At 43.0% G+C, this 13,899-nt stretch overlaps 1 protein-coding gene across 1 annotated transcript in view; it reads left to right on the top strand.

The window, feature by feature from the left end:
- Positions 1 to 13,899, top strand: part of SLC6A11 (solute carrier family 6 member 11) — a 178,938-nt gene that overhangs the window by 146,083 nt on the left and 18,956 nt on the right. The window contains exons 8-10 of the mRNA XM_069083947.1: positions 3,637 to 3,761; positions 8,328 to 8,440; positions 13,115 to 13,252. Coding sequence (XP_068940048.1) covers positions 3,637 to 3,761; positions 8,328 to 8,440; positions 13,115 to 13,252 — 376 coding nt within the window. The remainder of the gene's footprint in view (positions 1 to 3,636; positions 3,762 to 8,327; positions 8,441 to 13,114; positions 13,253 to 13,899) is intronic.

Here is a 13,899-nt window from a genome sequence, read left to right as displayed (position 1 = left end):
GGAAGGAAGGAAGGAAGGAAGGAAGGAAGGAAGGAAAGAAAGAACTCTAACTGGAAATGGCCATGGCCAGTTGGGTCCCCAGAGGGACAGCTTATACTGCTTATAGGTTTTTTGTTCTTGATCTTGAAGAAGACATTTGTTTTGTTTTGGTTTTTGCTTTTTGGAGGGGGTAAGGTAGGGCAATTGGGGTTAAGTGTCTTGCCCAAGGTCACATGGCTACTTTTTGTGTTAAGTAAACTCAGGTCCTCCTGACTCTAGGGCCAGTGCTCTATTCACCAACCATTTGTTTTGATTGACTCCAGAGAGAAGAATTAGGGACAGCAGATAGGAGATGCAATGGCAGTTGAACTAAATTTCCCCATAATTGGGGTTCTGATTTGGGTTGGATAAGGGTGCCTAGGCCCCATTTACCCCTAAAATTTTGGGATTCTGTGACTCAAAACCAATGCTTCCCACACCATCAGTGTCTCTATTCTGACCTTCTCTACTGTCCTTGGCCTTGCACCTCAAATCCACAATTCCAGCTCCTTTTTGGGAAAGGTTTCTCCAGGCTTGTGGCTTGCTAGCCCACAAGCCATCATTCAGTCCTCTGGTCTTCCCTTTCTCATTATGATGGTGTGTCTGGCAGCCATGAATGCCTGAAATCCAAATAAGGAGCTCAGCAAGGCTCAGTCACTGCATTTCTTCTCCTGCTCGCCTCCTGATTCCTTCCCTTTACTTTCATTTCCCACATAGCCTCTGCTTTTGCTGTGCAGCACAGCCTCCCTTGGGGGGACAGCTGCCTTGAGCTCAGATTAGCTCTCCAAAGTGAGGGTTGGCAGGTCATTTAAAGACCCCCATTTCCTCGCAGCAATCAAGTTCCTCTCTCAACCACTATTTCAGGGAAATGGCTTCTCAAAGATGGAATCCCTGGCCCTAGGGATTGGCGATAATGAAGAGCACAAGAACATTTCTGCATCAGTAGAACCCATTGCTGATTACCCATTGCCCTGAAGGCCTCCTACTCAGAATTATGCCTTCCTTCCCCTCTCCACAGCTTTCTCTCATTCCTCCACCTTGAGTTCCTAAGATCAGAGATTCAGAACCATTTATTCTAACCACCTCATTTTACAAGCAAGGAAACTGAGGCTCAGACATGTTAAGTGACTTATCCATGGTCACATACCTAGGAAGAATCTGAACACAGATCAGCCATGGGTAAATCACTTAATCTGTCTCAATCCCAGGGTCTTCTGTAACATGAACAGGTTAGACTCAATGACATCTAAGGTCCCTTTCAGTTCTCACTCTGATCCTGTAATCAGAGGGGACTGGAACTCTCTGAGCTCTTCTTTGTTTGGGGTGATTTCCTTTCCACCCACAGAAATGAGATCCTAATGTTTATAATGTTGTTTGTGCCGTGGGCCCCTTTAGTAGTCCAAGGGGCAACCTGCAGACCCCTTTTCAGAAAATAAAAATTGTAATTGAAGAAACAGTTAATAACTTAGTAAAAATATTATGTTTTCTCCCATCCAAGTTTACAGATTTCCTGACGTCTGTCCATTAGCTCTTTGAAGGTCCATGGACCCAATTAAGAACTATTCTAATATGTTTTCCCTAACGTTGGCAGCCCATTCCTATGATTCAATTAAGAAAGCATTTACTAAGTGACAAGTCTGTTCTTGTCACTGTGCTAAGTCCTAGAAAGGAAAAGACAAGAAGGAAACGCCCTGGCCTTAAGGAGTTTACATTCTGTCATGGGAGATGACATGCCCGTGTAAGAATATAGAAAATATAAAGGAAATAAATACAAGGTAATTTGGAAGATGGGGGTAGGCACTTGCTATTGAGATATCATGAAAGTCTTCATTTAGGAGAGGGTGTTTGAGCTGAGCTTTGAATCAGACTAGGGTTTCTAAGAGACAAAAGTGAAGAGAGAAAGTGTTCCAGGCATGGGAGCCAACACATGCAGACAGGGATGTCAGAGGTGTGAAGCCATCTGTGAGGAACAACAAAAAGCCAGTTTGGCTGGGTTATAGAAGGGTTGTGATGTTTTCTGATCCTGTGTGATGACAGTGATTCACATTTCTACAAGCAGTCCCTGTATCCCTGAGCAGGGTATCATCATTCCCATTTTACAGATGGAGAAACTGAGGCAGTGAAAAGAAGTGATTTTGATTTTTCCAGGGCCACACAACAAGTAAGTGTCAGGGCTAGGACTGGGACCCAGGTCTTTTAATGTCAAGCCCAGGGCTTCCCCTTGCCCCCCAATTCTACCCTGGCATGTTACGCCAAATAGTATCATTGAAAACCTTTAGGAATTCTGGATCCCTTTTAGGGTGGATAAGCATGGGACTTGCCTTAGATTCCTCTTCCGTGGTTTCACATGGTCCCAGGTGTGGATTAGGTGGAATTGGTTTCTCTCCATTCTTCTTGTTGGTTATCAGCGCTCCATTTATATAGTTTTGAGATTCAGGGGGAATCGTGTGTCCTTGGGAAAGGCATTGAATCTTTCTTAACCTCAATGGCGCTTATCTTTATAGTTGGAAGAACACTCCCTATTATCCCAGTGGATTCAGGGTTCAGATGATCTGGTCCTAGTTCACTTCTTCCTTACCATGTGACCTTGGGCAAGTCCCTTCTTCTTTCTGAATCTCAGTTTCTTCATCTGTAAAATGATAATTGCAACATCAGCCCTTCTGACCTCCCAGGGCTGACGCAAGAATCAAATGACCATTATTTGTAAATTAACCCTAAGCTTCAAGAAAATGTAAAGTCTTATTATCACTAAATATGGGAAAGAGACCAACAAAATATAAAACACTGAGCAAATGGTGTTATTGTGATGGTCACGGTCTGGCAGAAAGTAGGAGATTGTTGCTGCACAGCTTAGTAGAGATTAAAAATAATTGTAGCCAACATCTGTATAAAACTTATTATGTGCCAGGCACTGTATTAAGTGCTTTACAATTATTATCTCATTTTGATTCTCACAACAACCCTGGAAGGCAGGTTTTGTTATTATCCCCATTTTACAGGTGGGAAAACGGAGGCAGACAAGCATTAAGTGACTTGCCCAGGGTTACAGAGCTAGTAAGTATCTGAGGTCAAATTTGAACTCAGCTCTTCCTGACTCCAGACCTGTCTCTTCATATACTATGGCGCCACCTAGTGGCCCATACAGGAGAAAGGGCTAGACTTGGGAATCAGAAGAGTGGTGCCAATCTCCTCTCTGATACTTATTAGTTGTTAAAGATTTAGAGCTGGAAAGCAACTTAAAGTCCATCTCATTCAACCAGTTCATTGTACAGGTCAAGAAACCAAATCCCAAAGAAATGGAGTGACTTACCCAAGTTCACACAGGGAGTGACAGAGTTAGGTTTTGATTTCAGTACTGTGGGAAGGTCTCTCTGAGCCTGATTCCTCATCCAGAAAATGGGAATAACATTATGTACGTTACTTAAGAAAACTGTTGTGATAAAAGTACTGTTTGTATTATGAAGTTTTACCTAAATGTGAATTGTCCTTATTATCAACCTATTCACCAATGAGTAATACTGGTGCGTCCCTATGTGAATCAAAGTCTACACTGCTGTGTCCTGAAGGCTGTCCAATGCCATTCTATGTAAGTAAGGTCCTCTTCCTTCTCTCCTCCAGAGACTGCATCATGCTGTGCTGTCTGAACAGCGGCACCAGCTTTGTGGCTGGGTTCGCCATCTTCTCTGTCCTTGGCTTCATGGCGTATGAACAAGGAGTACCCATTGCCGAGGTAGCTGAATCAGGTATGTTTGCCTAGAGGAGAGGAGACCACTTGGCTTTTCTCTATTTGTTTCTTAATGTATTGATAAATTCTGTTTCAAGACATCATTCATAAAGTGATAATTAATATCCTCAATTGATGCCTCCCAGCCAGTGAAACCAGAGGCAGCTAGAGGCACAGTTGCTAGAGCTCTGACCCTAGAGTCCAGAAGACCTGTGTTCAAATCCAACTTCAGATATTTCTTAGTCACAAGATCATGGACAAGTCACTTATATCCCCTCTCTGCCTCAGTTATCTCAATTATGAGAAGGAGATACCTCACAGGTTGTGAGAATGAAATGAGATAATATTGTTAAAGAACTTGGTACAGTGCCTAGCACATAGAAGGCATTTAATAAATGCTTGCTCCCTTCTCCTTCCTCCCCAACAAAATAGGAAAAAAGTGGTAAATACTGATAAGGCATGCTACCTTAGATCTTAGCAGGATGCCATTGTCTATAAGAAAGGGTCAGTATAGGGTAGCTAGGTGGCATGGTGAATAGAGTATCAGCCCTGTAGTCAGGAGAATGTGAGTTCAAATCTGATCTTTTTTTTCTTTTTATTTATTTTTAAAAATTGTTTGTTTCCTTTTAGTTTACAGGATTCAATTCCACAATTCCTTGAGTTTCACATTTTGTCCTCCTCCTTCCCCTCCCCCCCATGGTGGCATATAGTCAAGTATAGGATCTGTAAATACTTTCACATTATACATTAGTCAGGTTTAAGGATGGATTGTACCAGCTGGAATGAAAAATGGTAAAGAGGACATAAAACCAAATAAGAGAAGGAAAAAGATCAGGTATTTTGCTTCCACCTGGATATAAACTTAGTTCTTTCTAGTTCTTTCTCTGGATGCACATATTTCTCTCCATCATGAGTCTTTTGGGATTGACTTATAACACTGCATTGTTGAGAAGAGTTCAGTCTATCAAAGTATGTCATCATACATACGTTGTGTCTGTGATTGTGTACAAATTTCTCCTGGATCTACTCTTCTCACTCAACATCAGCTTGTATAAGCCTCTCCAGGTAAATATGAAGACCGTCTGCTCCTCATTTCTTATAGCACAATAGTATTCCATAACATGCATATACCACAACTTGTTCAGCCATTCCCCAATTGATGGGCACCCCCTTAATTTCCAATTCTATGCTACCACAAAAAGAGCTGCTATAAACATTTTTGTACATATGGGTCTTTCTTCAAATCTGATCTTGACATTAACTAGCTGTGTGACCCTGGGCAAGTCACTTAACCCTGATTGCCTCCCAAAAGGTGTGTCTTTTAACTTTAATAAATTGATGATGACTAACATATATATGGCATATACACTATACACACATATATATTGTGTATATATAGATGGGGGCATGGATATATATGTAACATCTTAAAGTTGACAAAGAATTTTACATACATTTTCTTATTGTGTTACAATGGATTTAATGTTGGTCTTGGTCTGGAAGACCTGGGTGCTAATCCCCCCTCTTATACTTACTAGCTGTGTGAACCTTAGGCAAGTCAATTAATCTCTCTGAGCTTCAATTTCCTTATCTGTAAATACCAAGATATGGTACCTGTTTCACAGGATCTTTGGGAGGCTTAAATGAAAAAATGTTTGTGAAACACTTAGACCAACTTTGAAATGCTATACAAATAGTTGATAGGCATCAAGCATCTAAAATGTACCAATTCTAAGCTGAAAGAAAAGCAAAACATCCCTTTCCTCTAGGACCTTATATTTTAATGGGAGAGACATCCTATAAATAATAGGTCCACAAAAGATATGTGCAGAATAGACCGAAGGTAAGGGTTCTCACAGCTTTGTTTAGGTTTGATTTTGGGTTTTTTACTAAATCGCAGCCTCTGATTTCATTGACAAAGAAAACTCCCAGGGAGGAAACCCTCCCCCAATTCAGATAAGCAAGTATTCTGCAACTTACAATCTTAGAGAGTTCTCTGGGTGCCCTGAGATGTTAAGTGACTTGCCCAGGGTGACACAGCCAGTGTATGTCAGAGATGGGACAAGAATCCTAAATTGTAGCTCACAGGTTTCAGAGCCATAATGGACCGTAGCATTCATGTCCAGTGTCCTCATTTTATAGATTAGAACACTGATGTCTAGGGAGGTTAAGTGACGCAGCAGGTAAGTATCTGAAGCAGGATTCAAACCCAGGTCTTTCTGACTCTACACACTACACTATGGTGTCTTTCACTAACTACCATCACTGTCATCATCTTCACCACTGACACTACTACCATTATCATCTGGCACAATGGTCCAACCACTATCATCTAGTGCAACGGTCCAGGCCCCTCATTGGACTAAGGAAGGAGCTGAAGCCTGGAAAGAGAACTCAGATCACACATAGAGTTAACACAAAGAGCTTGGATTAAAAGCCCAGGCTCCATCCATTCCAAACTCTCTTCACTATACATCTCTGCCTTCTTCCTTTCCTCCTGTCCTGCACACAGTACACACATCTGTAAATGCCCCAAAGTCAATCAGTCAGTCTGTCAGCAAATTAAGTGTGTGTGTGTTTTAAAAGCAAATTAAATATTGTGTGCCAGGCACTGTACTAAGTGCTTGAGATACAAATAAAGGCAAAAAACCCCAAAAAACAACAATCCCTGCTCTCAAGGGGCTCACAGTGTGATGAAGGGAGACAACATGCAAACCGCTCTATAAAAACAAAAAATAGCCAGGATACATTGGAGGGACTTGGGTTAATTACAGAGGGAAGGCAATAAATTAAGTAGTGAAGAGAAGGAGCAAAATACTGGAAAACACCTCAAAATACGTGCCAGGAGCTAGCGATCTGTGCAGGCAGGAGATAAAAGCCTCTCTGGGGAGTCTCACCTCCAGTGCTGCCAACAGCTCTCCTTCTGCCCACTGGGTGGCGCCATGCTACCAGCTGCCTTGGCATCATTTAGCTCTTTGAGAACAAGGAGATAACCCTTCTGGGTTTCACCCTCCACCCTCCATTTAAAAAAAGGAAATATAATCCTCTAGTCAAACAAAGTCATTTCGTTCGGTTCAGTCCATTACACAGTTAAGAGATATGTGCTGATGGAGCTTTAGATTTTCAGATATTAGGAGCACATTCTAATTCAGCACAGATTTTTTTTTAAGTGTGATCTTGCTCCCTCCAGCTCTAAATTCTTTTATTCTAACTGGATGGTGAAGAAGTGCTAGCATACGGCAAAAATTTGATTGGGTGAGCTCTAAGGTGCCTTCCAGCATGAAGATTATAGGATTCCACGAATAGCCAGCCTTGAGCAGAATTACACTCCTATTTTCAGAAAGAACATTAGGGCCAGAGCCCCTAGGTATGGAATTTCTCTTCATAGCTAACCTATCAAGCTCCCTCTTCATTCCGGCTTTTCTGCCTTTTTGTGCAGAACCCGAGTTCATACTTTCTGTCACTTACTCCTGAACAATCCCTTCTTACAAGATGGAGAGGAAGATGGGAATGCATAGAAGACATTCCAAAATTCCACTCACTCTAAAGAAATTGGCTAAAATTAGAGTCTCCCCAACCCCCTAAAGGAAAAGGAAAAGAAATGAAATAATCAGGAGCATAGATTTAGAGCTAGAAAAGACCTCATGATTATTTAGTCACAAAATCAGAGAATTTTAGAATTGCAAATGTCCTTGGGAAGCAGCTAGGTGGCATAGTGGATAGGATGTTGGAGTTAAGAAGACCAGAATTTAAATCCTACCTTGGACACTTAACTAGCTATGTGACCCTGGTCGAGTCACTTGACTCTTATGAGCTCCAATTTCTGCTTCTATAAAATAAGACTATCTCACAGGGTTGTCATGAGGATTAAATGAGATAAATAAGCAAAGTACTTTGCAAATCTTAAAGTTTTATATAAATGTTATTATTATTAATTATTAGCATGACCATACCAGAAAAAGAATCCCCTCTATAACATGCCCAGCTAAGCATGAGAGCAGGAATCATATTTTATCTTTCTTTGTATGCCCAACCTTTAGTGCTTAATAAATGCTGACTGACTGTTCAAAGACTCCAAGGAGAGGGGTCCAATGAGTTCCTCCCAAGGCAGTCTACTCCCCTTCTGGATAACTTTAATTATTAAGCAGCTTTACCTTATTAAGCCTAGTTCAACCACCTCACTTTATAGCTGAAGAAACTGAGGGTCAGAGAGGTTGAGTAACTCTCCCAGAATCCAACAGGTAGGTTGTCAGTGGCAGCTATACGGATTTAATCCTCCATCTTCTGATGAGGGACCCAGTGCTCTTTCCATTGTGCCATACTTTATACTCCCTCCCTCTAGTCCATAACCATCACATCTCAACTGCCCACATGAAACCAAGGCACTGGAATTGAAGTCCAATCAATGATCTGGGAAGATCATTTCTGATAGCCCCCCACTCCCAGACTTCCTCCCATTCCTCCTCATTGTCAGTAGCTTGGCAAGAACTGCCTGGTACCCCTGATGTGGACCAAGGGAGCAGCTCTGTGGAAGGTACCTGGGGGAGGGGGTGAACCACATGATCATTTATTTCCTTGTCTCCAGGGCCAGGACTAGCCTTTATTGCCTACCCCAAGGCAGTCACCATGATGCCCCTTTCTCCTCTCTGGGCTACCTTGTTCTTCATGATGCTCATCTTCCTGGGACTGGACAGCCAGGTAAGAGAATCCTGATAAAGAATTGGCAGGAAAGTCTGCAACTCTCTCCTTGGAGGAGATGGCCTCCTCCTTCTGCTTTGAGTTAGTATGTGATTAAATGCATCTCAAATCGTTTATGGAACATTCATTCATTCATTTATCAAATATTTATTGAACAGCAAGGCATCATGCCAAGCACTGGGGATACAAACACAGATTTGAAACATCCTTTATCCTCCAGGAGTTTACATGCTACTGGGCTTAAGCAAACACAACCTGTCTACATATCACCTTTGCTTAGTATTTTAAATCCTCCACCATCTGGTCCCACCTGCCCCGGCCAACCTTATTTCTCTTTTTTCCCAGACATTCATCTTCGTCTCCAGCCAGGCCCACCTCCTCACTCTGCCCCAGACATTTTCCACTCCTATTTCTAGCTCTGAATGAATCACCTAACAAATACTCACAAAGCACGTGCCGCACACTGTGCTAGGCATTGGAGATTACAAAGACAAAAATGAAATACGCTCTGCCCTTACAGAGCTTGCCTTATATCAAGGGGCCTTCACCCATGCTATTCTCCCCCCTGGGAATAATCATTCTCCTTTTAACCTTTGCTTATTCAAATCCTACCTCTCTTTAAAGTTTATCTTAAACCTCACCTCTTCCTTGCAGCTTTCCCTCATTTTACTACCCTCAAAAATGTCTTCTCTTTGTCATTTAATCTGGTATTTCATCATATGTGACCTTGTATTGTTATAGAACTGTTTAGTGTGTATAAATCTTAAATCCTTGGTAAAGTGAAGGTTCCCCCAAGAGCAGAGACTCTATCTTATATTCGTTCTGCATTTTCCCTCATGCCTACCATAGAACTGGGCATTCAATAAGTGCCCGATGAACATTTGAATGAATTAGGAAATGAATGGATGGAGCGAATATGTGAAGGGGATATACGGGTAAGTGAATGAATGAATACAAGTGAATTAATGAATGAGTGAGTGAATGAAGGTGCTATAGAGCCCAGGTTAACCCTCTAGACAATCTCTCTTCTCAGGTCTCTCCCAAAATGCAATGCAGCTGCTCAAGACCTCAACTAAACTCACATTCACTGTCTTTATTCCCTCTGCTTCCTTGCCCAAACCCCAGAGCCTGCCACAGCTCCCAAGATCCAGGCTCACACTCCCTCCTCCTGACCCTTTCCTTCTGTGATTTCAAGCAGGGCGTGTCTTTAGCCAGATCAATGACTTCCCTTCCACACATCCCCTCTCACAGCTCCCAGGTCAATATTCCAAACCCCCAATTAACTTACACTATCCTTGACTCCACTTTCTGATACTCTACATCTTCCCCTCCCACCTCTGTGAAATCGCCGACACACTTTCACCTTGCTGACCCTTTTCCTTTCTGCAGCAGCAGCAGGAGATGGAGTCAGAATCTCTCCTGGAAGAATGCTCCCCCATCTCCCCTTTCCCTCCTAGGTTCCATGGGGTCTTGGCAATGAATTTTCTGCCCAGGGATCTTTGCTAGGATTTCCCCGGGAGTTGGCCAAAAACATTTAGAAGGGCCATCACTGTATTTGAGAATGATGAATTTGATTTGCTTGTCTATTCTAGAACAGCTCCCACATTAACTTCAAAGTCTCTGATCTCCAGGGCATCTCATTGTGTCTTAAATGGACCCATCCTTAGCCTTTGTTTCCCCTTACCCACCAGCACAGTCACTTGCCTGTCAAGTCCAATTGCTCCTGCCTCTGTAGGATTCCTTGCATCCTTCCCCTCCTCTTTTAGACCACCAGCCAAGTCCAGGCTCCACAGGACTAGACTAATAGGGGTACAGTGTGTTGTAGTAAAAAAGGTTTTGGGTTTGGACTCAAAAAGGACCTGGGTTTGAATCCTGATTCTGCTACTGCCTACCACTTATAGCATCTCTCTCTTCAGGTGAGTTACTCATCCTTTCCAGGAGGCAATTTCATTATAAATAAAAAGAGGGGGTTGTATGAGATGGCCTCAAAGGTCTAAATCTATGCTCCTTCTACAAGAGACTTCTAACTGGAATCCCTGCTCTCCCCTCTCCCATCCATATTGTCTATCGCATTCGAACTAATCTTGGTCAAATAATGCTTTCATCATGACCCCTTTATGCTCACAGATTTATTCTGGATTTCTGCAAGCTCTCAAATCAAGCCCAGTGTCTATCTTAGCATTCAAAGCCCTCCATAATCTGGACCTTGTATGCATAATCTCCTTTCCACTAGTGTGGGTGCATGTGTCCACATATCTATGTGTGTGGGATGGTGGGAGTATTATACACTTAAAATCACATCAAATTCATAGCATCGTAGATTTACAAGAAGGGACCTTAGTGGTCATCTAGTCCAACTGGCTTATTTTACAGATAAGGAAACTGAGGCGAAGAGAGAGAAGAAGTGGCTTGCCTTAAGGTCACATGGGTTGTAAGCAGCAGAGCTGGAATTTGAACCCAGACTACAAACAGTCCTTTGAGTGTAGACCAGAGACTGTGCTTTGCCTTTTTTCCTATCCCTGGGGCTTAGCACAGTGCCTGGCACATAAATGCTTATAGAATGAATCACCTGTCTTCCCCTGCCCCTTTTCATTCATCGGAATGAAGAAGAGGCACAAAGGAATGACCAGAGATTTAATCAGGGCAACTTATCACAGGCTCAGTAAGTCTCCCATAATGTCGAGGAGTTTTAAAAAGCAAATCTCTCAATGCCCCAAATTACTGATTCTTGTTTCCTTATTGGGAGGCCCCCAAAGCTGCGTGGGTCAGCAGCTAGCCCAGGCTGGCTCTTCAATGACCTTATGCAAGTCACTTAACCTCCAAGCACCTTCTTTAGCATGGCCATCAATTCAGTCAGCCAAATCCAATTTCTTCCCCAGAATTGGTTTCTCAGCAATCGTTACTAAGCCGCAGTGGTGAGGAACCACGTGTTTCTCCTGATAATCACTTTCTATTGTCCCAGGTCAAAGCTTTGTGAAGCTAGGGCTTGTCATCAGCCGTGACTACTGCAGACTGCAAGCTGGGCTGTCAAGCCCAGGGGGCTCCCCAGTAAGCTGAGCTGTGCCTCTGGTAGCACCCTGAGCCCCAGCTGTTCTGTAGCCCATAGAGCTGAGCTCTGCATATGGCAGCACCTGGAGCCCCAAGCATGCACAGTATAATAGGATCTGTGGCATGGAGGTCGCCAGAATACTGCTCTGCATTTCTAAGAGTCAGTAGTATGGACCCAGAGTAAGACCAGAATATGTACCATCTTCCACTTAGCAAGGGGAGAAAAAAAATCAACCAACAGGGATGTATCAAGCACCTCCTAAATGTCCTGGGCCTTTCTGGGTGCTATGAAGAACACAAGAAGGGACCTGGGACAGTGGTATCCAGAAATAATGTGGCATAGTGGGAAGAGACCTGGATTGGGGATAGACGGACCTGGGTTCAAATCCTTCCTCTGTTTACGATGTGTGTGATTTAGGACAAGTAACTTTGCCCTCTCAGAACCTCACTTACCTTATCTGGAAATTAAGTGGGTTGGACTAGATGACCTCTAGGTTTCTTCCAGCTTTTAAGGCAGTGGTCTATGTTGGACCTCCCTTCAAGGGGCTCACATTCTAGTCTATTAGACTAAGAGCAGAGCATCGAATGAGGCAACAGCTTACAGAAAGAACACTAGACAGAGAGCTCAAAGGCTTGGATGTGAGCCCATGTTCTACTACTGGCGCATGCTATGACTTTGGGTGAGTCCCTTCTGAACTTCCATATAAAAATGACACTGATAATAACCAGCCTGATGGTACCAGACACTATGCTGAGTGCTTCATAATTGTTATTTTGTTTGATTCTCATAAAAACCCTAGGAGGCAGGTGCTATTGGCATGATAATTCACCCCCATTTTATAGATGAGGAGACTGAGACCAAAAGGTATGTGACTTGCCCAGGGTCACACTGCTGGTAAGTGTCTGAGGCCATATTTGAACCCAGGAAAATGAATCTTCCTGACTCCAGGTCTGCCACTTTATCTACCATGCCATCTTGCTGCCCTTATATAAACTGCTTCTGAAGGGTGCAGTGTATAGAACGATGATTCAGAGTCTGGGTCCAAATGTCAACTCCATGACTTTCTTCCTGTGTGAACTTGAGAAAGTCATTTAACTTTTCTGGGCTTCAGTTTCCTGGTCTGTAAAATGGTGGGGTCATAGACCTAGAGGTGAGAGGAACTTCAGGATCCTTCTTGTCCAATCCCCTCACCTTACAGATGAGGAAACTGAGGTCCAGAAGAGTTAACCATCTTGCCCAAGGTCATACAAGGAGTAAGCATCACAGGTAAGACCTGAACCCAGACAAAGCCCTTTCCATTTTACCACAACCTCCCAGATCCTCCCCATATCTAAGACTAGAATCCTAAATGTGAATGGAGGTAAGTCATTTGCCATGAGTAATAAATAGGAGAGACAGAATTTGAACCCAGGGCCATCTCACCTTAGGAGAGCTTTGTCCCCTTCCTAAGGCATAGGGAAGAATTGTTCCCCCTGAGAAGACACTCTAACCAACAAACATTCATGGAACACCAACTATGATGGAGGCCTTTGGCTCAGTTCTGAGCTCACCATGTATACCACACCCAAAGCCCCATAGGCTGCAGTGTTACCAACTGTCTGACTGCCACCATGTCTTCTCTTTAGTTTGTGTGTGTGGAAAGCCTGGTGACGGCAGTGGTGGACATGTACCCAAAGACTTTCCGACGTGGCTATCGGCGGGAACTGCTCATCCTGGCCCTGTCCATTGTCTCCTACTTCCTTGGCCTGGTCATGTTAACAGAGGTAAGAAACCTTTGGGTTTATTTTTCATTGGTGCTGTTCACTGGTCTTTTATATTTGCATTGACTTCATTTCCCAATATACCGCTCCCCCTTCCCTCCCTCATGAGCTATCTATCCCTTAATAACCAAGAATTATGAAGAATAAAAGAGTAGTTCAGAAAAACTTACCAACACATTAACTAAGTTGAACAGTATATATGTAGTATTCAATACCCATAGTCCCTATCTTCACAAAGAGGGGATGAAGGTTGGGCTCTCAGAGTTAACAGTGGAGCTGCATGATCTGGAAGGTGGATTGGTTGCCATTTTTACACAAAATTTTCCTTGGAAAATCATTACCCTGATCAATTCTTGAGTATGGGGGAAGTTTATATGTGTGGGTGTGGATGAAACTGCAGAGGCCGAACTTTCCAACAGTCCCATGAAACCATATAGGAATCTCTTGGAAGCCCAGCATTTCCATAAAGCCAAAGGAAGCTACCAGACAGGCCAGGTTAGGTTATAAGCTTCCCCCTGCCTTTATTATGCCTTTCATTCTCTGATTTTAGGCTTCTGAGCACACGTGTCCCACAGCCCTGAGTACCAATACAAATTTAAATGTAACGTTTATTAAGCAGATGTCTGGAAATGGATAAAGAGCTAGCCTCA

This window comes from Petaurus breviceps, unplaced genomic scaffold (genome assembly GCF_028583685.1).
Source record: "Petaurus breviceps papuanus isolate PSGF00001 unplaced genomic scaffold, PetGlider_PUasm1.0 174, whole genome shotgun sequence".
NCBI lineage: Eukaryota > Metazoa > Chordata > Mammalia > Diprotodontia > Petauridae > Petaurus > Petaurus breviceps.
The sequence above is the reverse complement of the archived record's forward strand: the minus strand, read 5'-3'. Positions and strand labels throughout refer to the sequence as shown.